We start from the raw sequence: 26040 nt of genomic DNA, 5'->3' as shown, positions 1-26040 counted from the left end.
GGAGAGCCAAGTCCGTAGCCGTAGTTCAGGCCGTAGCCGAGGAGACCGTGGCCGTAACCGTAGCTGCCGGCACCATAGCCGAGGGAGCCAACGCCGTAGCCGTAGTAGGCTGGGGCGGCGTGAGCAACACCGTAGGTGGCGACGGCTGGGGCAGCGTGGGCAACGCTGTAGGTGGCGACGGCTGGGGCAGCGTGGGCGACGGTGGCAACAGCTGGGGCAGCGTGGACGGTAGCGAAGGCTGGAGCAGCGTGAACAGCGGTCACGGCTGGGGCAGCGTGGACGGTATGCACAGCTGGAGCAGCAGCGTAGGTCTGGACAAGAGGTGCTGACTGGACAACCTTGGTCACTGCGGGGGCAGCATAGGTCTGGACAACTGGAGCAGACTGGACCACCCTGGTGACAGCTGGGGCAGCAGCATAGGTGACAGCTGGAGCGGACTGGACCACCCTGGTGACTGCTGGGGCAGCAGCGTAGGTGACAGCTGGAGCGGACTGGACCACCCTGGTGACCGCTGGGGCGGCAGCGTAGGTGACAGCTGGAGCGGACTGTACCACCCTGGTGACAGCTGGGGCAGCGTAGGTGGCGACAGCTGGGGCGGCGTGGACAGCAGTCACGGCTGGAGCGGCGTGACAGCGGTCACAGCTGGAGCAGCGTGGTAGGTGGAGACGGTGCGGGTAACAGCTGGAGCAGCGACGGCGTAGCTGGTGGCTGGGGCGTATCCGTATCCAAAGCCAGCACCGTAGCCGGTGAGGCCGGAGTAGCCAACTCCGTGGGACAGGCCGTAATGGGAGAGACCAAGGCCACCGTAGCCGAGACCGGAATAGCCGAGGCTTCCGTAGCCAAGGCCATAGCCGAGGTTGCTGGCGAGGGTGTATCCACCGGCAACGTGACCAACGTGACCAGCGAAGGCACTGGTGGCCAAGGCGAGGACAATGCAGGCACGCAGCTGCAGAAGTAAAGGAGATGATGCCTCTAGGAACAGTATTGATATGAATGTAGTCAGCGTGTTTTTATTGCGATAGCATTTATATGGACACTTCAACCGGATTTCTGCCGTCGGCGTCGCCGTCGCCATGAGGTTCCGTATAGATAAAATCTTCGCCGCGCACCGTATGCCCGAGCGGAAGGGTGCGGGGACGCGCGCTATCACGGAGAGCGAACGCACTCAATCTCCCACGCGCAAGCAAGGAAGCGGGAAGCCAGCGCCGGAGGGAGCGGGGGGGGGGGGGGGGGGGGGAGCGCACTTCTACTCTGCCAACAACCGCGCTCGTCGCTCGCCCGCACCGACTCTTATCTGCACACGGCTCTGGCCTTTGTATGCGCTGTGCATTCGCCGCTCAGTTTCCGTTGAAGCGATAGACCGCACGTACCTTCGCCCGCTGCGGCGTATGCGCTTGCTGCCAGCGTTTTGACAGTCGTTGTCTGCAGTCATTCAGTGTGATCTATTCATGTTTGTTTGTGCGCGCTCACACCACGCTTGTTCATTCAGTTAGTAATAGTCGGGCCACATTTTCCAACGCACGCTACACATGCAATGCTGCCCGGATCGGCAGTGCAGAGCTACAGCTGTGCCCCTTCGCACGCGCTGCAACGGGAAGCGCTTCTCATCAACACCACCGTTTCACACGCACCTTCTCGTGGTCATCGAGTCTCTCTTCATGTCGGTCTACTTACGCCGCAGCACACCTGCTTACTTAATCAGCTCATGTTAACTACAATTCATGTTGCTACCAAAGCCGCTCACCTTACTTCGTATGACATTGCTGTGTTGCTATCACATTCATTGCTTCGCCCTTAGGGCCAAACTGTGACATTTTTTAGTATGTATCGAAATTCTTTCTTGCATAGAGAGGAGTGATGTGCCGCTAACTTCAAGTATTATGTGTAGATTAATTGCAAAAGCATAGTAGTGAGAGCTATCAAATCTATTCTTTACACGTCGCTTAGATGCGAGCTAATGAGCAGCCAAACGTCATCGCCTTCCCATAGAGCCTAAACATCCATTATCTGAGTAATATTTTAACTTTCGGCAACAATATTTATTACGATAACATCGAAAGATGTTGAAGAGACGAGCCGCCCCGCGAAAGACGACGAAGTGTGTCTGTGCTCTTGGTGCGAGCGATTGTGGGCCTGGCTCTCTGGCTTCTGTGTAAATAGCCTGTAAATAGCCTCTTTCGTCTGTGTCCTTTCACACGTAACATTCTGGTGGAGGTTAGCGATCCCCGTCCTCACCACGGAACTCCGAAGTGGTCGGTACATCGAGCTTGTCACCATGCCCCCCGGTGACGAGACCGCCTCTGCAACGGCTTCGGCTCGCCCGACTACGCCTATCGTCACGGTTGCCCAACATCGCGACCCTGGTGTGTTCTCTGGCCTGGAGGGACAGGATGTTGACGAGTGGATCAAGCTCTATGAACACGCCGGTGCTAATAACAGGTGGGACCCAACCATTATGCTCGCCAATGTCATCTTTTATCTCGGCGGCACCCCACGCGTGTGGCACCAAACGCATGACGACGAGTTCACCAGTTGGGACACTTTCAACTCGGACTCGATTTTCTTTGTGCACATTCTGCTCTTATTGACTGCTCTGCCAGCACCCTTCGCCTTGAGTTGCCGATTCTCGCAGAACCTCCTGATGAACCCCAGTGCCGCTTACGCCCCAAAGGCTTTATTCGCCTACCACCAAAGTCAATAGCCTATATTGAACTGTTGTCTTCCCCACCTGTTCCTGATGGCGAGTACCTCGTCACTCCTCTGCCCGACATTCCACTACAGTATGACGTCACCGTGCCTCACAGTATTCTTACCATTACTAATAACTGCACTCGCATGCCTATCTTCACCTTTGGATTGGCAAAACAAATTCTCCCGCAAGGTATTTGCCTTGCCAACGTTGACTGCCTCGGCGACCATCAAGTGGCAGCTTTATCAGCCGATGGTTCTTCCGAGCTTGGCATGCCCCTCGCGCCAGCCTCGGGCGCCGATCCCAACATAAAGAAAATGGTTGCGGCGGACCTGTCCTCTACTCAGGCTGAAGACCTTTCCAAAGTGTTATCGGCCTACAGAGATATTTTCGACTTCGACGATCGCCCTTTAGGCCAGACGCTCGCGGTCAAGCATCGGATTCCTACTGGCGATGCTACGCCTATTCACCGACGACCATATCGCGTTTCTGCGTCGGAACGCCGAGTAATTCAAAATGACGTGACCAAAATGCTAGATAAAGACATCATTGAGCCTTCTTCGAGTCCCTGGGCGTCACCTGTGGTGTTGGTTAAGACGAAGGACGGCACGTGGCGCTTCTGTGTAGACTACCGCCATTTGAACAAAATTACTAAGAAGGACGTCTACCCGCTCCCACGAATCGACGACGCCCTTGACTGCCTTCACGGTTCCAGCTATTTCTCTTCTATTGATCTTCGCTCTGGATACTGGCAGATTGCTGTCGACGACATGGACAGAGAAAAAACCGCGTTCGTAACACCTGATGGCCTATACCAATTTAAAGTAATGCCGTTTCGATTATGCAATGCCCCGGCCACCTTTGAGCGTATGATGGACTCCTTGCTCCAAGGTTTTAAATGGTCCACGTGTCTCTGTTACCTCGACGACGTCATCGTCTTCTCGCCAACGTTCGACTCTCCCCTTGAGCGTCTAACAGCTATACTTGATGTATTTCGAAAGGCGAATCTGCAACTCAACTCGTCCAAATGTCGTTTTGGCCGCCGCCAAATTACTGTTCTGGGCCATCTCGTCGACGCTTCCGGAGTGCAGCCTGATCCCGACAAAACTCGCGCCGTCCGAGACTTTCCGGTTCCGAAGACAGCCGCAGACGTTCGCAGTTTTGTTGGGCTATGCTCGTACTTTCGTCGTTTTGTTCAGGATTTCGCGGCAATTGCTAGACCCCTCACTAATCTTTTGAAGAAAGGCGTACAATTTTTGTGGGGTACTTCAGAAGCCACCGCCTTCTCTCGTCTCGTCACTCTTCTCACCTCACCGCCCATTCTCGCCCACTTCGACCCTGATGCCCCTACAGAATTGCGTACAGATGCCAGCGGTCATGGTGTAGGTGCCGTCTTAGCCCAGCGTCAGCGTGGCCAGGATCGCGTTATTGCTTACGCAAGCCACCTCCTACCACCCACAAACGAACGGCCTCACTGAGCGTTTGAACCGCACGCTTACAGACATGCTATCGAAGTACGTTTCCGCCGACCACCGTGACTGGGCCCTCGCTCTACCTTACATTACCTTTGCATACAACTCTTCCCGTCTCGAAACTGCTGGCTTTTCCCCGTTTTACCTATTGTATGGCCGAGAACCGACGCTACCACTAGACACTGTGCTCCCGTTCCCCACAGCTTCAACTAGCGATTATGCCTGTGATGCAATCGCCCGTGCTGACCATGCTCGCCAACTTGCGCGTGCTCGTCTGCAAGTGTCTCAAGAAAAACAGAAACAACGCTACGACTTCCGTCACCGTGATGTGCATTTTGCGCCCGGCACCCTCGTGTTGCTTTGGTCACCATCGCGTAAAGTTGGCCTTTGTGAAAAACTGCTCTCCTGTTACGCAGGCCCATATCGCGTGCTCCGCCAAGTGACCGATGTCACCTACGAAATCGTTCTAGCCACGCCCACTACGTCCTCCGCTGTGACCACCAGTGATATTGTCCACGTCGCCCGGCTCAAACCCTACACCTCTCCAAGCACCTTGGATATTTAACAGCACCGTGACGGCGCTTTTGCCGCCGGGGGGGGTAGTATTACGATAACATCGAAAGATGTTGAAGAGACGAGCCGCCGCGCGAAAGACGACGAAGTGTGTCTGTGCTCTTGGTGCGAGCGATTGTGGGCCTGGCTCTCTGGCTTCTGTGTAAATAGCCTGTAAATAGCCTCTTTCGTCTGTGTCCTTTCACACGTAACAATATATTGCTAAACATATTTACATGCTTTTTGATAACCGTCTAATTAAAACAGCGCCTGGGATTTGACGGTCAAAAGGATAGCACATTTAGTAAACCTACGAGCATGTACTAATCCTATCTCTCAGCTAGCCGTGATTTCTAATGCAAAGCATTCGGAAATGTCGTCTTAACATGACCTCGTGAGAATGAAAACTTCACCGCTGGCTTACCATGGTGATGTTCCTAATCCGTCGGAGGAGCAGAAGCTTCTGATTCGACTCTCTGACTGAGTCTGCTTTTATACCTGGCAGTTGGCTTCGAGAACAAGTTATAAACCGGCCTTAACATAAGGCGACGGAGGCATAACGCCCATTTGGAGATTCATCAATACTCTCTCTACCTTCACTAAAAGGAGCCATCTTGCGCAACAAGTAATCCTAAGGATCATCCACATTTTTCACCTGCCTCGTTCTTACTTTTGTTTTTGTAGTGAGCGTCTGAATAAAATATATATAGTTTTAATGCACCTTTTTTCCACTCTGTTCCGCCGTGCGGTACGTGATGGAGCAAAACCGGTACGTGATCTAGGAGGGCTCAATTACATATTCAGTATGCCGACGAACTCGCACGAGCGAACATAGAGATGAAGTTTGTTCGACGCTCGGAAACTGTGTGATTTGCATAGAAATAAGTGTGAAAGTAAATGTTCTACTCGTTCCACTCAGTGCGAGAACAGCCATGCGTAGCTATCTGGTACACTGTACCACATCAAATGTATGAGACACCATGATCTCAACCGTAATCTAAAGGATAACCTCTCACTTTGGCACTTCATGGGCTTCAAAATTGGAAGTAGTGGTGTCTGTGCGAACATCCAGGCCCGTATTCACAAACGGAACTTACCCTTAACTTATGACTTAAGTAGCCGGACGCGTTTCATATACAAATCTTGTACTTAAGGTAAACTTTAATCGACAATTGAGTCCCGGAAAGTAAAGTACAGCCATTGGCAACCTTAAGTGCGACTTTCGCTACTCTCGCCTAGCAAGCAAGATTGCCGACTGCTATGGCAGCCTCACCGACTTTGCCGATTTCGCCGGACTTGTGCAGGACATTACGGATGATGAGGCATACCATTACGCGCCGCCATACGGCCACGGTTTAGGGATCGACAGAATCCCATGGAAGTATACAACGACGCGGAATTCTCGGGGTGGTACCGCTTTTCCAAGCAAGCGGTGCTACAGCTGCTGGAAATGCTGCCACTGGCCCGAAAAGACAACGAACGCGGTCATCCTGTGCCGCCGCTGCTCCAGCTTCTGATCGCGCTGCGATTCTACGGCGCCGGAACCTTTCAGGTTGTCACCGGGGAGCTCGTTTATGTTTAATTAAATAATTATTAATTCACCTTGGAACTCGTTGGTCACATCTGGTCTTTGCGCCAATAAACCACAATGATGAATCAATCAATCAATCAATGAATGTTTAAATAATTTTATTATTTTAATTAATGCGTGAAACGAGCTCCAGGGGCATGGCGCGTTCTTCGGAAAAGTTTTTCTTTCTTTTTTCATCGTCCGCGCGTGTTGAAAACACGCAATACACGCACACTCTCTACGCACAAACACCGCACGTTTTCATCAATAAAAAAATCGGGACGGCGACACAAACCGGAGTGGTTGCGAGAACCGATGTGAACTTGTGGCCAGACGAGTTTGAGTAAAGCGCTAAAACCAAATAGTTCTGTGCATTTTGCTCAGCAGAATGCGCGTGCAAGCACTGCAACATTTATATTCGCAGTAATATGCTGCAAATTTTTTTTTTACGATTGAACCAATCGTACACGTAAATTTTTTACGTACCTTCGACACCAGATGACATACTTGACCCGAAAAGTGTTACTTTTGAAAGTGATACTTTAAATAATTTTATTATTTTAATTAATGCGTCGTTTTTGACGAAGTGTCGTTTTTGAAGTGCTCTCCTAAAGCTTTCCTAACCCTTGTACTTTTCCCGCACTCATTGACGCCCTGCTTAATTTCCGTTTGTGAATCCGGGTCCCAGAGTGAAAGTTGAACTGTACGCCATGGTGTCGTCCAATAGGAGGAGCGCTGCGGGCCCTACCTGGCTCAGCCGAAGCCTTCGCACTGCAACGCATTCAAGAAGGACTGGGATAACCGCAAAGGGGATCAAAGGCGATCATTTATTGCCTAGAAGGCAGCTTTTCCTGAGCGCATTGAAGTTCGTTTTGCTGCAAATGATTTCTGAAATAGTGTATTTTAACGTCACACAGCATTTTTCGATTTCAATAAAAAGTGGTTAAGGACCAGTTCAAGGCGAACTGCAACGAAATTTCCCTTGGGCTAAACTGGCTATAAATGCATAGCGTATATTATTAAGTTCATGAGAGTGGCTTCTTGGGCTAGTTTTACATGGTTATACTAGGAGAATGCCAGCAAACTTGAATAAAAATTAGCGTAGCTTGCACTGGAGGCGCAATGCTAAAGAGACAGCGGAGCTGATGGGCACCTAGCTAGTCCTGGCTTTAGTGCTAGGCTAAGCACTATTATTGCACCTTGCGTTAATTTATACCAACCTTAATCCGCCTTGTCCCACCTTGCTCTAATTTTTACCGAACTCATCTACTTTAATCTAACTTGTTCTAATTTGTATCAGCCTTAATCCACCTTAATTCACTTTAATCCACATTACGATAACTTGTTCTAACTTTAATTCAGTTTAGTTCACTCTAGTTCACCTTATTTCATTCATTTCACATTAAATACTCGCAATTACTACTAAATAACGTGGTGGCGTGGAGCATATAGGTAGAACACCCGGCTTCACATCTGAAGGTCGTAAGTTCGAATCCTCTTCCAGTGCACTGCATTTTCAGGCATGGAGTGGCGCCTGACACAGGCAAAAAATTATATCGCCGAGAGCTAGTCTATACTAGTCTATACTATACGCCGAGGCTATACTAGTCTAGGTGCAACCAAATTAGGAAGGCCCAATATGCTTCAACAAACTCACCAGAACAAGAATTAGCTTCCCTGGTGCAGTATTCTGCCACTACCTCCCTCATGACTCCTACAATTAACCCATGGCCCTCAGTCCCCAGCGACTGCGGAGCACCTGACCCAGGCGGCAGTCAGACGTGCGACGCGGCAGAGGGTGCTAAGAATCTCTGGGTCCGCACAGGCCGCCGCTGGAAACTGAACCTGGCAACGTTCAACACGCGCACCCTATAGAGTGAGGCTAGCTAAGGAGGGCAATTTGAGGAAGTATCAGGCCTTGCCTGGGATATTATTGACCTTAGCGACGTTATAAGAACTGGTGAGGCTTATGCAGTGCTGACTAACGGCGATGTCCTCTGCTACAGAGGTCTTCCAGATAAGAGAGAATTCGGGGTAGGATTTCAAGTCCACAAGTACATAGCGGGCAACATTGATGAATTCTGCAGCATTAATGAGAGTGTAGTAGTCGTCGTAATAAAGCTGAATAGGACGTATAGAATGAAGGCAGTACAGGCCTACGCCCCAACCTCCACTCACCATGATGAAGAGATAGAACAGTTTTATGAAGATGTTGAATTAGAAATGCGAAAGGTACAAACTCAGTATACTGTCATCATGGACGTTTTCAATGCAAAAGTGGGGAAAAAGCAGGCTGGTGAGCAAGCAATTGCAACCGTACGGCATCAATTCTAGAAACGCTAGAGGAGAGATTTTGGTAGAATTCGCGGAACGGATTAGGCAAATAAAAATTATGATACATTCTTCAGGAAGCGCAGTAACAGGAAGTGGACCTGGAAAAGCCCTAATGGAGAAACAAGGAATGAAATAGATTTCATACTATCTGCCGAGCCCAGTATAGTGCAGGATGTAGAAGTGTTAGGTAGGGTAAAGTGCAGTGACCATAGGTTAGTGAGGTCTAGGATTTCTCTTAATTTGAAGAGAGAAAGAATAAAATTAGTCAAGAAGAAACAGGCCAACCTAGACGCAGTAAGGGTAAGAGCAGACCAATTTAAGCTGGTACTCGCAAACAAATATGCAGCTTTAGAACAGAAAGATGAAGACAACATAGAGGTAATAAATGAAATCGTAACTAGGCTGGTCTCAGAAGCAGCAAATGAAGTGGGAGGTAAGGCACCAAGGCAACCAGTAGGTAAGTTCTGCCAAGTAAAAGAGGACCTAATAAAGAAACGACAAAACATGAAAGTGTCAAATTCTGGAGACCAGATAGAATTCGCTAACTGTCAAAACTGATCAACAAGAAGAAAGTTAGGGATATCCGAATTTATAACGTGGAAAAAATTTAGGAAGCAGTAAAATATGGATGCAGCATGAAATCAGTGAGAAGAAAACTTGGCATTGGACAAGGCAAGATGTATGCACTGAAAGATAAGCAGGGTAATATCAGCAATTTCGATGACATAATAAAAGCAGTGGAAGAATTCTATACTGACAATTCTACAGTACCCAGAGCAGCCAAGCTACTTTCCTTCGAAGTAGTGGTGAACAGGATACAGAGGCTCCTTCTATAACTAGCGATGAAGTTAGAAGGGCCTTGCCAGACATGACCAGCGGAAAAGCTGCTGGAGAAGATGGAATAACCGTCGATTTAATCAATGATGGAGGAGATATCATACTTGAAAAGCTTGCGCTCCTTTATACGTAATGCCTCACGATTTCAAGTGTACCAGAGGAAGAACGCCAACATTATACTAATCCATCAGAAGGGAGACGTTAAAGAATTGAAGAATTATCGGCCGCTTGCTTTCAGTATTGTATAAAATATTCACCAAGATAATTTCCAATAGAATCAGGGCAACAGTTGACTTCAGCCAACGAAGAGAACAGGCTGGCTTCAGGAAGGGATATTCTACGATGGATCATATATATCCATGTCATCCATTCGGTAATTCATAAATTTACGGAGTACAATCAACCTCTCTATATGGCTTTCATAGATTATGAAAAGGCATTTGATTCAGTAGAGATACCAGCAGTCATAGTGGCATTGCATAATCAAGGAGTACAGGAGGCATATTTGACTATCTTGGCAAATAGCTACAAGGATTCCACAGCTGCCTTGGCTCTCCACAAGAAAAGTAGAAAGTTAGCTATCAAAAAAGGGGTCAGGCAAGGAGGCACAATTTCTCCAATGCTAGTTACTCCATTCTTAGAAGTATTCAAGCTCTTAAACTGGGAATGCTTAGGAATGAGAATCAACGGCGAATATCTCAGCAGCCTTTGCTTTGTAGATGACATTGTCCTATTCAGCAACAATGAGGACAAATTACTACAAATGGTTGAGGTCCTTAACCGAGAAATTGCAAGAGCGGGGTTGAAGATCAATATACAGAAGACAAAGATAATGTTCAATAGCCGGGCAAGGGAACAATTATTCGGTATCGCCAGTCAGCCTCTAGAGTCTGTAAAGGTGTACGTTTATCTAAGTGAGTTACTCACAGGGGACCCTGATCATGAGCAAGAGATTTACAGAAAAGTAAAATTGAGTTGGAGTGCATACGGCAGGCATTACCATATCCTGACTGGGAACTTACCACTGTTGTTGAAAAGAAAAGTGTACAATCATTGCATTCTACCGCTGTTAACACATTGGGCAGGAACTTGGAGGTTAACAAACAAGCTCCATAACAAGTTAAGGACCGCACAAAGAGCGATGGAACGAAAAATGTTAGGCCTAACGTTAAGAGACAGGAAGAGAGTTGTGTGGATCATAGAGCGAACAGGGATAATCGATATTCTAGTTGACAATAAGAGGGAAAAAATGGAGCTGGGCAGGCCATGTAATGCGTACGATGGATAACCGTGGACCATTATACTTATAGAATGGATACCAAGAGAAGGGAAGTGCAGTCGAGGATGGCAGAAAAGCTAGGTGGGGTGATGAAGTTTGTAAATTTACAGGCGCTAAGTTGGAATCAGCTAGCGCAAGACAAGGGTAATTGGAGATCGCAGGGAGAGGCCTTCGTCCTGCAGTGGACATAAATATAGGCTGATGATGATGATGAAGCACTACCAAGTCATCCCCAGCATTTTGCGGAATTTATTGATTATTGATCGATTATCGATTTGCTATTGATTGGCTATCGATTGCCTATCGCAAGGCATTGATCACGTATTTGGGCTAGGCTAAGCACTACCAAGTCATTCCCAGCATTTCCCGGAATTTATTGAATATTTTCGATTATCGATTAGCTACTGATTGCATATTGATTGGCTATCGCAAAGTATTGGCCACGTATTTGGGCTAGGCTAAGCTCTACCAAGTCATCCCAGCGTTTTCCGGAATTTATTGACTATTGATCGATTATCGATTAGCTATTGATTGGCTATCGATTGGCTATCGCAAGGTATTGACCACGTATCTAGGCTAAGCACTACAAATACATCGTTAGCATTTTCCGAAATTTATTGATAATTGATAGATCAATGGTTAGGCATTGACTGGTTGCCGATGATTGACTAAGCTGAGGTAGTCCCGAGCATGCTTTACTAGATTTAGCCAGGCTCAGCTTCGCTAGTTCATAGGGGTTTGTGCCATTGCGCTTGGTGCCTTTCTGCAATACCGCCAAGATTGGCCCACATTTTTTCCGACGCGCCACGGACTAACGGCCGGTTTAAACAGCTCCGCTCTTAAAAAGGAAAAATAAAAATAAAATCGAGAGGCAGGCATAGACAAAGCGACAGGAAGGTGGCTGGACTAACAATTGAACCTTATTCGTCAATACAATGCCCCCAAGTCTATATTGAACACGCGCAAGGCACAACATATAAAAAACACGGTGAACACCTTATCTACACACGGCCACACTGATCAAGACATTAAAGCTCTTTCTTGGCCCCGAGAAGTAAAGCCCCTCAACCTTCGCAAAGTAGCGACACGCTTTGAAGAATGCCGCCTCCTCCTCGCACGCCGTGGCCGAGGCGGACGCCCCGTTGCTATTGGCCAAATTGTATCCCGTGACTGTGATCGCGTGGGCCCACGCGCCGGCTTCGTTTGTTTACAGTCGTGGTCCAGCGCCATTTTCGCTTGAGAATTAAGCGTCTACCCACTGTCGAGGAGCGCATGTTGGCGCTGTTGCTCTTCCGTCTTGTTTTAGTTTGCGAACACCTTGAACTAAGTTTTGTGGCAAGTGCGACATCACTTCACATTTTCCATCACCATGATGTGCTGTGCCTTGGATGCCAAAATGATTTCAGCAAAAGCAAGAAGCTCTTCTCGATACCATCCGCTGAGCCCGGCGGGTTAAGCAAGGCATGCACTTCATAGAATTGAGGGAGAACTTCGTACCAACATCCCCACACGACTGCGCAAGCTAAGTTGCGAGCCTCTTATAGTATGTGTCAGACTTGCGTAATTTGTTGGGGGCCATAACGTAGTAGATATTGCACAGTTCACTGAGCATGTTGCCATTTATTTGCACGCTTTAACACGATTCCTATGCGACGTGTATTTTGTTTATATAAGTACTACACGGTCGTATTTGGTGCGCTTACTTGTTTTGTGCACCAACAGGTTTGAATTCGCGGGCACGCGAGGCTGCGTGCCAAAACGTGATTACGAAACTTTTAAGATTCAGCACAATCCTTTTGACAAAATGTGAGGCTCGAGCGTGAAAATTCATCTGAGGAAAGCAACTCTATGCCTATATTGTGGTTACTTACTAGACTTCTTTAGAGTGAATAGCTTTGTTTGCCTCTTTTTTTCGTGTTCGTCGTTGGTGTCCGGCCGATGGATTTGCGATACACAGGCACCGATGAAAAGCTTGCGTGCTCACCCGAAACCGAGTTCGAGGCGTTCGTTGCCTAACGACAGCATCATAGGCCTTTGAGACGTACGTGCTAATTTGCGTGAGCTCTAAAGTGTGTGAAGGTTAAGATGCGGTGGTGGAGCACTCGCAAAAAAAAAAAAAAAGAACGTGCGGTCGCCTGCTTGTTCACTGGCTTGTTTAGTCGTCCGTTTAGTCGTTGTTGAATGTTTCACGATGATCCAGTAACCCAGTTCACTATACTCGAGGTGTTGTGCGCCGTTGTCCGTAGCCTGCGAGAAAGTTAGTACTGTCATTTCTTCACACGAGCGAATCGCAACGTGGCTGAAGTGTTCATTTGCTGGAAAGCCGCTTGCGTGTTGTCAACTTGAAGAGGCGGTGCTTTAGTGCGGCTTTGCGTGTGCATGCCCTGTTTCAGTTGTGAGGATGTACAAACTTTCACGGTGTTTATTTTTCAGAATAGTAGGAATGAGCCGTATAAAACCTCGAATAAATTTTCTTACAGTTTGTCCTCAACTGCTGCCATACCTACTATTTGCGTTTTACTTATTTAAGAGGCCCCAAACAAAGCACGCTTACTAACGGCGCCTTTCCCTTATTCCGCGATCATCCCATGTACGCAAGCAGCACGAGAGAAGAGTGGCAATTATTCGGCCGTTTCGTCAGGGCTTTGGCTTTACGCATTCTCTGTCTCCTCTTTCTACTATACTATCTCCGCTCCTCTGGCCTGTTGCACTTCAATGCAAAAGCTTCTGCAATGCTCTTGCTGGGAGGGGGGGGGGGGGGGGGAGGCTAACGCGTAATTACAGCCGTTCAGAGGGCATTGTGTACAGGAGGGAAAGGGAGCTCCAGAGGGCGTTGTGACAGCGACCAAAGAGCTCCCCAGAGCATTGTGGTGATGCCAATGAAGTTCTCGCTTGAAAGGGCCAACAGACGGATCTCCCGCGTCCCTACCATGTATGTACATTATACACGTTCTCAATCATCCTCCCGATGCGGTGTGCAATACAGCGACAGCAGCAGCAGCAACAGCATTGGAAAAGTTGAGGGAAGAGGCAAAGAAAGTTGCGCTTTAAAGAATCTGGCAATTTAGTGGCGTATGCGAGAGAACAGCCTCCTTCGTGTTCCCTGATCCATAATTTAAACCGCGTTTACCGCATTGCAAAGTGTTAAGGAGCGCACGCCCACACATCCGCCTCTTTGAGGGTGCGAAGTGACCCCGACGGTGGTCCTGAGCAACCCACCGTCACTTATACACAGACACACATAAAAGCTCTTCTAAGCTGACCCATTTCTCCCTACTTGTTCGATGTGACCGGCTTCCGATACTTCGCACGCATACACTTTTTGCTAACACTACCACTATCAATGCTAACGCAATAAAGAATTACGCAGAAACCGTCGACGATGTTGTCAATGCAAGTGAATTGCCGAACGCTATTGCTGTCCACAGACAAAATGTCCAACGACTCTGAATGTCCACAAAAGGGCATTACGGCTCGTTGCATATTTAGGCTCGTTGGACATTCAGGCTGCAAATTCTGCTAAATTTTTTAATGTCACCGATGCAAAGCACGCGGCAGATGGCGCGATTTGCATCGGCTACTTTATATTGGAGATGAAAGTGCGAACCCCGTTGAAAACGGGGAAAGTGGCAAATAAATTCACCACTTTGATAGAACGCGGTAGTGATACAAACTACAACACGCTAGCCTAGTTATGCGAGAGAGAGAGAGAGAGAAAGAAACGTTTATTCATGAAGCATTGTCCCGAGCGAGGCCTGGTATTACCCTGAGGTGGGAAGGTTCCTTAGTCCAGGAACCTTCTGGCTTTGACTGCCCTCTTGGGCCTGGCGACGAGCTGTCGTTTGTCCTCCAGGTTTTAGAGGGCGAGCTTGGCCTCCCACCTTTCGACTAGGTCGTCTTCGTTTCCTTGTGGTGCTCGGTTCGCGTCCGTTTCCGCCATTTCGGTGTCTTCATGCCACGGGCATTCGAAGAGCAAGTGTGCCAGGGAGTCGGGAACGTTGCAGAGTGGGCAGAGGTAGCCGTGGATCGTCGCGTAGAGGCGGTGAATTATCGTTCCGTGAGTGTACGTGTTGCTTTGTAGGCACCTTAGGATCACGCTTTCTTCTCTGCAGAGTTTTGGGGGCGGTGGAGGGTACACCTGGCGCTCGAGCGTGTAGTGTTGCAAGACGCAAATTTTTTTCTTGCATTTGAAAAGCGATGCTTTGTTTGTGGAGTCAGGGGAGCTTCTAGGTGGTCTCTGCCTGAGCTGGGCAACTCAGGATACTTCTAAATCGTATCTTCGAGGCGTATAACGTATTTTGATGCGGTGGTTGGTTTTGCTGTGCATGTGGTAGGAATAGGTGCAGGGGCGGTGCTTAGATAAAAGAAAAAAAAACATGGGAAAAGAGCGAGATGAAAAGAGCGAGCTGAGAGTTCAGGACGGCGTAGTGGAGTCTGCACTTGGGCCGCAGTTAGCTTGATATAGCGGAACTGGCTCGACCGCGGCGGAGGAAAGTTCCCCGCAAGCTTAGCTTACGCACATTCCGACAGTGCGGTGGATCTGCGTAATTTCTTTAACGATACGATAATTTCTTCTTGTGCAGTACATCAGCCAAGAGAGAAAAACTTCAGACAAACAGTTTATTTCGCGATAACAATGATTATACATCATTGAAACCAGAAAATCTGGTTGTCCATGGCTGTGTGGTTTGTGTCCGGTCCAAGTTTCAGGAGAAAGAGGATTTCTGGAACGGGAACAAAAAATACACGTTAGCACTGCGCACTTTCAGAACAGATCGATATAATAAATAATTGGTCACCACAGGCAATATAGCGGAACTTACACTTCTTCTTGCGGAGGAGGGTGGAGTAGCTGAGAGGAGAGCCAAGGCCGTAGCCGTAGTTCAGGCCGTAGCCGAGGAGACCGTGGCCGTAACCATAGCTGCCGGCACCGTAGCCGAGGGAGCCAACGCCGTAGCCGTAGTAGGCTGGGGCGGCGTGAGCAACACCGTAGGTGGCGACGGCTGGGGCAGCGTGAGCAACGCTGTAGGTAGCGACGGCTGGGGCAGCGTGGGCGACGGTGGTCACAGCTGGGGCAGCGTGGACGGTAGCGAAGGCTGGAGCAGCGTGAACAGCGGTCACGGCTGGGGCAGCGTGGACGGTATGGACAGCTGGAGCAGCAGCGTAGGTCTGGACAAGAGGAGCGGACTGGACAACCTTGGTCACTGCGGGGGCAGCATAGGTCTGGACAACGGGAGTGGACTGGACAACCTTGGTCACTGCGGGGGCAGCATAGGTCTGGACAACTGGAGCAGACTGGACCACCCGGGTGACAGCTGGGGCAGCAGCGTAGGTGACAGCTGGAGCGGACTGGACCACCCTGGTGACAGCTGGGGCAGCAGCGTAGGTGACAGCTGGAGCGGACTGGACCACCCTGGTGACAGCTGGAGCGGCAGCGTAAGTGACAGCTGGAGCGGACTGGACCACCCTGGTCACAGCTGGGGCAGCGGCGTAGGTGGCGACAGCTGGAGCAGCGTGGACAGTGGTCACGGCTGGAGCAGCGTGGTAGGTGGAAACAGAGTGGGCAACAGCTGGAGCAGCGACGGCGTAACTGGCGGCGGGGGCGTATCCGTATCCGTAGCCAGCACCATAGCCGGTCAGGCCGGAGTATCCAACTCCGTGGGACAGGCCGTAATGGGAGAGACCAAGGCCACCGTAGCCGAGACCGGAATAGCCTAGGCTGCCGTAGCCAAGGCCGTAGCCGAGGTTGCTGGCGAGGGTGTATCCACCGGCAACGTGACCAACGTGACCAGCGAAGGCGCTGGTGGCCAAGGCGAGGACGATGCAGGCACGCAGCTGCAGAAGTAAAGGAGATGACGCCTCTAGGAAGAGTATTGATACAAATGTAGTCTGCGTGTTTTTTGAGTGTGTTTCAAATTTACTTCTTGTATAGAGAGGAATAATGTTGTGCCCCTAACTTAAAGTGATGTGTGTAGATTCATTGCAAAAGCATATTAGTGACAGCAATCAAATATGCGTTACACGTCACTCAGATGCGAGCTAATGAGCAGCGAAACGGTATCGGCTTGCCATAGAGCCTAAACATCATTTAGCTGAATAATACTTTCACTTTCCACAACAACAGATTGCTAAACATAATTGTATGCTTCTTGATTACGATCTAATTAATAACAGCAGCTATGATTTTACTATCAAAAGGATAGCATATTAAGTAAACCTGCGAGTTTTTAGTAATCCTGCCTCTAAGCTAGCCGTGATTTCTAATGCAACGCATTCGGAAATGTCGTCGTAACATCGCTTTGTGAGAAGGAAAAGTTCACCGGTCGCTTACCATGGTGGTGTTCCTAATCCGTCAGAGGAGCAGAAGCTTCTGATTCGACTCTCTGACGAGTCTGCTTTTATACCTGGCATTTGGCTCCGAGAACAAGTTATAAACCGGCCTTAACAGAAGGCGAGGGAGACATAACGCCCATTTTGAGATTTATCAATACTGTCTCTACCTTCGCTAAAAGGAGCCATCTTGCGCAACAATCCTAAAGATCATACATATTTACCACCTGCCTCGTTCTTACTTTTCTTTTTGAAGTGAGCGTCCGAATAAAATATTTTTTTAAATGCACATTTTTTTTCGACACTGTTCCGTCGTGCCTTATGTGATGGAGCAAAACCAGTACGTGATCTAGGAGGGCTCAATTACTTATTCAGTATGCCGACGAACTCGCACGAGCGAAAATGAAGATGAAGTTTGTTCGGCCCTCGGAAACTGTGTGATTTGCATAGAAATAAGTGCGAAAGTATATGTTCTGCTCGTGCCACTCGGTGTGAGAATAGCCCACGCGTAGCTATCTGGTACACTGCACCACATCAAATGGATGAGACACCATTATCTCAACCGTAAGCTGAAGGACGCTGGATGTCGTACCCCATGAAGGGTGAACTGAGGGGCGACTATTGCTAGTTGAAACCTGGCTCCGCCGTAGCCTTCGTACTGCAAGACATTCAAGAAAGACTGGGATCACCGCGAAGGGGATCCAAGGCGATCTTTGATCCTGTTCCTTTGATTGCCTAAAGCTCTGCTTTTTCTGAGTGCATTGGAGTTCTATTTGGTGCGAATCATTTCTGAAATAGTGTATTTTAACGTCACACGGCATTTTTCGACTTCAATAAAAAGTGGTTACGGACCCATTCATGGCTGACTGGAACGAACTTTGTCCTCGGCTAAATTGGCTATAAATGCATAGCGTATACTATTGGTCTCATGAGAATGGCTTGTTTGGATAGTTGGTACATTGTTATACTGGGAGAATGCCAGCATAATTGAAAAAAAAATGGAGAAAAAAAACGAGAAGTAGACATAGGCAAAGCGACAGGATGGTGGCTGGACTAACAACTGAACTTTATTCTTGCATACAACGCCCCCAAGTCTAAAGGGTGGTTCATTTTAGCTACACCAAATTTTTGAAGACTGCCTGTGACAGATAGCACAATTATAATCCTTGACCTAAACTACTCGATGAGGCGGCCATTACTTCCACGAGAAATCAAGACGCCTAATTGAATAATTAACCTAATTACGCTAATTAACGTTTTCATTAAGTATATTCGGCACATCTTTCAATGTACGAACTATAGCTGCTGAGTTCACAAGGCGTATCCACGTGGAACGAATTCTCAGGACTGAACCACTTTCGAGATAATAATCTTCAAAGTGTCCGACGAAGTCCACGGGCGTTCTCGTACTCGTTGCTGCACGCAACTTATGCGTTGCGCATGTTATTTGGGCAGTTGCAAGAATGCCGACGCGCTTGCGGGGCCGTCAGGTGCTCAAACACGTACTTGAACACGAACGTCGCTCAGCGATTGAAACGCGATAAGGCTGTTTCACAGAGGCGTTTTTCATCGCACCGGAAGTGCAATTTCCGTCGCATGCGACGAAAATCGCAGTCCCAGTGCCGACCCCGCGATTTTCAGCTGCGAGCAACCGGTTCGTCGCAGAGTCGCCACGTCGCAGCGATCGCTGAGATTTTCCATCGAAATTGCGCAGAGAAATAGCGTCGGTAGCTCTACACAACGTTTATAGATACTTTTTTGTCTACAAATGTTGGCTCAGCAAGCCTCGAACAGTGCAACTAATTGAGTGGAGCCGTGAATTTCGCAAGCGGTACGTACCATTAGCACCGACACGCGAACAAGGCAAATAAAAACTCGTAGGTCACATGTCAGATTCGGTTCTGTGATTTCTATGCGTCTGTTGACACGCTACTTTGCTAATCACGCGACGCTTTTTTTACGTTGGCTTCAAGTGCTGATAGTACGTCCTTTTGCGTGCTTTTCCGTTGTTCACACGCGCTGCGAGTTGATAAATTCTACGAGGTGCCCCTCACGGGAAGACATGGCCTTCGGTTGTCGTCCCAATTTTCTGGTTGTGCAAGCTACTCGCGGTATGCTAAAACGCCACAGTCGTAGCGCGGTATGCTTTTACAGACGGAACAATTTAAAGAATATGAAATGACGGACAAGTGCTGCGTTCAAATGGTCCGGCTATACCATTTAGTTGCAGTGGGTTGGTTTAAGATTTCATGCGCATTTTCCACAATTAATTATTTGGTTTGAAGGTTCTGTTACTTCCGCTGGGAGACGCGCCTGCTTATCAAGCTCACAAAGCGAACGTGGAAACTATATATCGTAATGAATGTTCTACAATAGCATATAACGCTTTGAAGGGGAATTACCAGCATCATCAATTAGTTTTCGAAGCATTATTTAAGCAGTTTCATCTCGTTTTTCTGATGTATTTTTCTCCTACACAAAATTCAATAAACCTTCAATGTGTAGCACACGTTGTATCTTTACTGCACCTGTGTTAACCCTCACATTGAAAGGTAATTGCATTTTGCACTTGCTTCAGTGCATCGAATTACTTTTGTTTATGCTGGTCGTAACATATCGCAGTATTCTAAGAAACTACGTCGCCCAAAACATCCTTGCCTTTCCTTGCTTCCCTCTCTCTACTTCCTGCAAAACATATGCAACAATGTGAAAAGCAGGCAAACACCTTGTTTTTATAAGCAGTAGATAACACATTAAAAAGCATGTGAAAATTTTACAGTGAAGTCAGCCAGTTGCAACTCTTCCTGTGAATGATAGCATCTTTTCAAGTGCGGCTGGTTCTCCATGGCATGTCCACAGATCATAAGGGTGCAGACACATCATGAGGCATGGGCCGTCCCCACCAAGACGGAGGCAATTTTGCTAATGAGTTTGCAATAACATGTATTACTGCATAAACTCGTATAACCATTCCCATCATTACTGAGCAAAGCTTGCTCTGACTCATATTCATCAAAATTCTACCCAGCCGACCTTGCTCCGAGTCATATTCACCAAAATTCTACTCAGCCAAGCTTGCTCTCACTCATATTAACCAAAGTTCTACTCAGCCGAGCTTGCTCCGACTCATATTCACCATAATTCTACTCAGCCGAGCTTGCTCTGTCTCATATTCACCAAAATTATACTCAGCTGAGCTTGCTCTGACTTATATTCATCGAAATTCAGCTCAGCTGAGCTTGCCTTGACTACTACATGACAATATTCACCAAAACTTTGCTCAGCCTTGCTTGCTTTAACTCATATTCACCAAAATTGTACTCAGCTAGGCTCACACAAACTCAGCCTAATGGTTAGGTCCAAGTCTTAGTGAGCCGACGTTTGAGTGAGTTCACCGAGCTATGTATACATCGCATTATGTGACCTGTGTGGTGCATAGGCAAACATTGCATATGAGTACGTGTCGCGTCGGATGAAATAAGGACAACTCTACGCATTGCAGTTAGTTTTATAGATTTTAATTGACTGTTACGTAAATGCTTCGCCTCATGTCGATTCGAGCAAGTGCATTGGATCTGCATCATATTTTTCCATTTCTGCTTGAGCATCATATTGCTCGAGCAGGTAGAAGCACACGCATGCCATTGACGGATAGTTTCGATAGCTTCTTACTTTACGCTTGCCACTACGAATACAACTATTTAGCGTTATATTTTGTTATTAAACAAACAAATGTACTGCTAAAAAGGTATTTAATGTTTGCCGTGGGGCTACGCTGCTGCGCTACGTGCTGCAGCATATTGACTTAAGCTTCTTGATACAGATTCACAGCATACTAACAGCGCTCGACACAGGATGAGAAAGTAGACGACGCCTATGTCTGTTAGAATGCTATGGTACTTCGTAAACAAGCGCCGTCAGCTCCTAAAAAAAGTGTGGTGTCGGCTTTCACGCCTTTTGAAATATTCAGTATGCATAATTACAGCAAACGCGCCGCGATGGAAGAACCAGGCTGAAGCTAAGATTAAAGTTCACAATGGAAATTCTATTGCACGTTCAGTAATTACACACAGACCATTTGCGGCTTCCCTCAGGGGCAGACGTGAGCTTTTGGGTTGGTGCTTGCTGCTAAGTTTCGTGCAAGCATATTGCTAGGAGCAGGAACCGTTTATGCGCAATTACGAGCAATATACACACATCCTTTCTTCAGAAGCTGACGTTAAGCACGGGTAGCGCGAGGTTCTCTCTGCGTTGACATGACAACTTCGCTGCAGCCGAATTCCTAATACTGCATATGGATGGCAACAGCTATATGGGCTTGTTGATAGGTCCTCTTGTAATTTGTTGTATCGAGGAAGAACGATACGGACATAAAAGACACATGAGACAGCACGCAGCATTGAACGATCAGCTGCGAACAGCTGTTACATCCGCCATGTCTCCTCGCATTGAACTTCGTAAGCCGCCGTTGTGCACTACAAAACAAATTAAACTTTGAAGCGTTTTTAAATCACAAAACACGCGTATTATTTGCTCCTATTAAAGATTGGTCAATAATTTTGTAACGCACAGGTTTTTTCATTACATTTGAAAAAAAATGGCGAGGTATGCCACAAAATTTGGCAGCAAGCAACCCTGGGCGTTGCGCCAGCCGTATTCTTGAAATAGCAATCGTGTGAAATAAGCCCTCTAAATATCTCATTGCGACGCGTGCGATTGCACCGATATTCGTCGCTTCAGTCGCAGCATGTGAAAGAGCCTATACTGAGACAGCATGGCGGCCGGCGCTTTTTGGCCACCGGTAATGGCTGGCTGATAGCTGAGGGGGCCGAATGCAGTTAAGATGCATCAGAAAGATTGTCGCTATGATGTGACACAAAAATGCGTCATCTCAGTGTCACCAGCGCCCTACCGGTGGCGCAAGAAATTGCCGGCCGCCATGTTGTCCTAGTATCGGGTTTCAATCGCTGAGCACTGTGCAATACATAACACTGCGCAGAGGAACGCAGAATACAACTTTCCTGTCCTAGCTTGCAGGGCGCAACCGTGCACTGCCCCGCAGCAGGCAAGTGCGACGCGGTTCAGCCAACCCGCAAAAGCATGTAAACTGCTCCTGACGAAGCGGCACCAGCTGCACAGGCAACATTTGATGAACACAGTCACATAACCGTGGAAGATCTACTTGCCAAATACTTTGTCTGGTTGACGATAAGTACCATAAGGAATGATGGCGCACGGAAAGCAAAGGTAATTTGTAATCAAGAGCGATATTATTCGAGTGATCAGTTCCGGTGGTGCGTCATTTTCGAGATATTTCACGCGCCTCTACATCGAAAGCTTTGTAGAATAGGCGAACGAAAGCGTTTCTGACACAGCGCCAGAAACGCTGTCAGCAGCAATCGCATGCTGCATTTGTCACGAAGGAGAACGCGATACGGCGGCTGAAGAACAAACAGCAGGTGTAATCTTTCAGGTAAGCTGAGCAGCATGGTCGAGTTTTTGTACAAAAGAAATTTGTGGTGCTTTCCTGGAATTATTCTTCTGGTATGCAAATGAATTTATACCCCTTCCAACCGGTTCGAACGCTTATTTTTTCGCTTCGGAGTTGAACCGGCACGGTCCCTTAGCCAGTCGTTGCCTTCGAGAGATTAAGTCGGTGTAATCTTGGAAGCCACGCCTTGTGGCGCATGCTGGCGCGGAGCCGCCGTGAAAGACACAAGTGCGACCTCAATAATGACTTGCTGCTTACGCAGAGCTACGCGCATTGGTGACGAACACCAGTGTTGCTCGAAGGCGTTTTAGACGCCAGGACGCGGGTGGTCCGAACTGCTGCACCGAATGTGTGCGGAAAACCGCCGAAAGCGATATATTTAGCGCGAAGGGCCGGGTATTTTTTGGTTGCGGAAACAACTCTAGTTCTTTATATTCATTGGCAGGGCAATTATATACGTTCTCTGAAAAAAAAGAGGTTTCAAGGAACATTTACGAAAATAGCACTTACTTCGTTATATGGGTTATTTTGTTATATATCGTTTCATTCTAACGGCGTGTGATTGCATTATAAAATTGGCAAAGCGTACTTTAGAGTATGCATGCTGCGCCTATATGGAACTTCGCGTCACATAAAACCAACGCCGTCCAATACATCGCTAGAAATATAGCTCGCTGGCTCATCCCGGATTGGAAAATTTTTGGCAGGTATTGTTGGAATTCTGGTTCAGTTTCGTGGTTCGGCGTCGGGCGTCACAGCGAGGGTCGCTTGCCTACGCTGCCGTAACGCCACAAATGTAGCAGCTGCATTCGATGCAAACGAATTTGTGTGCTTGTGCTGCTACAATAGTTTTCGAGACGTGCTACGAGTGCTGTCACTTTCCCAAATGCCGAACTATCTCCCTTCTGGGCTGTTGCGCACGTGAGTACAAAAGTGCGCGCCGCCACTTCTGCAATGATCTTGCCGGGGGGGAGGGGGGGGGGGCAACCGCGTAAAAACAGGCGTCCAGAGGGCATTGTGACAACGACCACAGAGTTCCACAGAGCATCGTGGCGATGCCTATAAAGTTCGCACTCGAAAGGGCTCACAGACGCATCTCCCGCGTCCCAACCATGTACATTAACACGTTCTCAACCAGCCTCCCGATGCGGCATGCAATAAAGCGACAGCAGCAGCAATGGAAATGTCGAACAAGAAATCGTTCCACGAGAGCTCACTATGCTATGTGCTAATGCTAGCAGTATAACGAATAAAACTGTAGAACTAGAAAGTTTACTCTTGGCCTTTCGTCCGGATGTAACACTCCTAACTGAAACATGGCTAAGCAAAAACATCTCGGATGCATGCATAGTACCAAGCGCTCACATCATCGGTCAGGAGGGATCGCGGCTCAAGAGGGGGTGGCGTAGCAATTATCTTAAAAAAAGGGAATTGACTTCGCTATTATTCCCCATGACACGAGTGTTCAAATGGTCTGCATTCTTGTTCATTTGTGTGAATGCAGCCTACTAGTCGGTGTAGTCTACAGGCCTCCCAGCGCTGACGTTTCGATGCTTCAGTCACTGCATGAATTTCTTCAAATAAACACCAAACGCCACGACAAGATTGTCATGTGCGGCGACATAAATCTGCCCACAATAAACTGGGAACAACTGTGCTCACTACCGCCCTGCGCGCAGTCTGAAATGTTGCTTGAAATTGCGTACTGCTTTAATCTCACACTGCTTGTGCAGATACCAGCACGTGTCACTTCCAGTTCCAGCGCCACACTTGACCTTGCTCTTGATTCGCAAGCAATTCATGAAAAGAGCCCTTCTGTGGATGTTTTACCGGGAATATCCGATGACAAGATAATTCTCTTCAAATGCAACTTTACGATACAAGATCGCGCGAACCTATGAAATAATTCTTAGATTTCAATAACGCCGAAGACGAAAGCATTCTCGACTATCCTTAGAACAAGATTATGACATTTTTTGCCAAAAACAAAGATGAATGAGCAAAAACAAAGTCAATGAGCTGTGGCTGCACTTTAAGAGTGCCGTGACCGAATGCATAAAAAAATACATTCCTAAAAAGCAAAAAAAAAAAAGATCAACCGAAAAAGCCCTTGGATTACATGTAAAATCTTGCACTTAAAGCGTCAATTAAAACGATTATCATGATATCGGTCAAGCCATTCTGTCCTGGCGTCACTCAGAGCAAACCTTATAAGCGAGTTAAAATTAAGTAAATACAATTTGTTTAATGTCAGAATGCAAAGCTTTCTAAAAAACAACCCAAGGAAGTTTTTGATGCATATATCGAAGCGGAACAGCCTTGTAGACAAGATAAAATTGAATGATGTCGAAGTTAACGACACCCAGCGCATTGCGGAAGCTTTTCACACGTTTTTTTCTTCGTTATTTTTACGTGAACCCACACAGGAAAATGATGCTCATTGCGATGGTCTCGAGCTTCAAGATTTTGTCATATTGAGGAAGGCATATTTTCGTCACTCCTAAACTTAGATCCAAAAAATCTGCAGGTCCTCACGACATACCTAATGCCTTTCTTAATCGGTTCGCCGAATGGTCAACGAAATACCTGTTCATAATATTTAACGCAAGCTTAAAGGAAGGGGATCTACCCAATGACTGGAAAGTTGCCAAAATAGTCCCAGTGCACAGAAAGGGACACAAGCTTAATGTAGAAAATTACAGACCTATCTCTCTACTCTGCACCTCTACTAAGGTAATGGAACACTTTATTTCTAAGCATTTAAGTTCCTTTTTAGAAAATAACGATTTCTTTAGTGAGAGTCAGCACGGATTCAGGCGTGGCATTTCGACCACTACGCAGTTATTTCATATGACTAACGAAATACTGGCAATCTTGGACCGAGGTGGGCAGGTAGACATTATTTTTTTTTATATTTCGAGAAAGCCTCCGATGGGGTTTCACACACACACACAAAAAAAAATGATCATACAGCTAAACAGCATCATACGCAGTGAACAAGCTTTGCGTTGGCTTAATTCGTACTTGACGCATTGAGGACAATTTGTCAGCATAGGTGCTTCGAATTCATCGCTTGCTTCTGTACTTTCGGGGGTTCCACACCACAGGGCTCGGTTTTAGGACCACTTCTTTTTCTTATTTACCTAAATGACCTTGCTTGCAAATTTGCCGTGCGGTGCCACATTTCGCAGACGACTGTATTGTTTACTCGAGCATCCAATCTGTGGATGACCAATCAAGCTTACCCGACTATGTAATATCAATACACGACTGGTGTATCCAGTGGCATATGACTTTAAACATCTCGAAATGCGCGTACATGGTTATTACACGTAAGAAAATCCGCTAATTTGCGCCTACAAGATAAATCATATGGATAATAATTAAACAAGTAGAGGAATTCACATATCTTGGAATTACAATTGATTCTAAGATGAGCTATAACGCTCATGTTCGGTATCCTCGGCAGCAACGAAAAAGTTATGG

At 47.4% G+C, this 26040-nt stretch overlaps 2 protein-coding genes and 2 long non-coding RNA genes across 7 annotated transcripts in view; 2 read left to right on the top strand and 2 right to left on the bottom strand.

The window, feature by feature from the left end:
* LOC119444861 (cuticle protein 16.5-like) overlaps window positions 1–17095 on the bottom strand; it is a 65180-nt gene extending 48085 nt beyond the window's left edge. For both annotated transcript variants that reach the window (XM_049663703.1, XM_049663705.1), the window contains exon 1: window positions 17065–17095. In XM_049663703.1, coding sequence (XP_049519660.1) covers window positions 17065–17067 — 3 coding nt within the window. In that variant the 5' untranslated portion in view covers window positions 17068–17095. The remainder of the gene's footprint in view (window positions 1–17064) is intronic.
* Window positions 1–26040, bottom strand: part of LOC119445879 (nuclear pore complex protein Nup58-like) — an 83798-nt gene that overhangs the window by 252 nt on the left and 57506 nt on the right. For 2 of the 3 annotated variants that reach the window (XM_049663698.1, XM_049663700.1), the window contains 2 exons: window positions 15557–15929; window positions 15340–15457 (listed from right to left, as the gene is read on the bottom strand). In XM_049663698.1, coding sequence (XP_049519655.1) covers window positions 15456–15457; window positions 15557–15929 — 375 coding nt within the window. In that variant the 3' untranslated portion in view covers window positions 15340–15455. Of the gene's footprint in view, window positions 1–15339; window positions 15458–15556; window positions 15930–26040 lie in introns of those variants that run through there. The other variant, XM_049663699.1, reaches the window with a different exon arrangement.
* Window positions 1–26040, top strand: part of LOC125944007 (uncharacterized) — a 77958-nt gene that overhangs the window by 47238 nt on the left and 4680 nt on the right. The window contains exon 3 of the long non-coding RNA XR_007466052.1: window positions 16282–16478. This is a non-coding gene — a long non-coding RNA (uncharacterized LOC125944007). The remainder of the gene's footprint in view (window positions 1–16281; window positions 16479–26040) is intronic.
* On the top strand, window positions 17–16284 carry LOC125944010 (uncharacterized). The gene is made up of 3 exons (XR_007466059.1): window positions 17–135; window positions 15727–15762; window positions 16228–16284. It is a non-coding gene; the product is annotated as an uncharacterized LOC125944010 (long non-coding RNA).

The sequence above is a fragment of the Dermacentor silvarum genome, chromosome 3 (genome assembly GCF_013339745.2).
Source record: "Dermacentor silvarum isolate Dsil-2018 chromosome 3, BIME_Dsil_1.4, whole genome shotgun sequence".
Taxonomy (NCBI): domain Eukaryota; kingdom Metazoa; phylum Arthropoda; class Arachnida; order Ixodida; family Ixodidae; genus Dermacentor; species Dermacentor silvarum.
The sequence above is the reverse complement of the archived record's forward strand: the minus strand, read 5'-3'. Positions and strand labels throughout refer to the sequence as shown.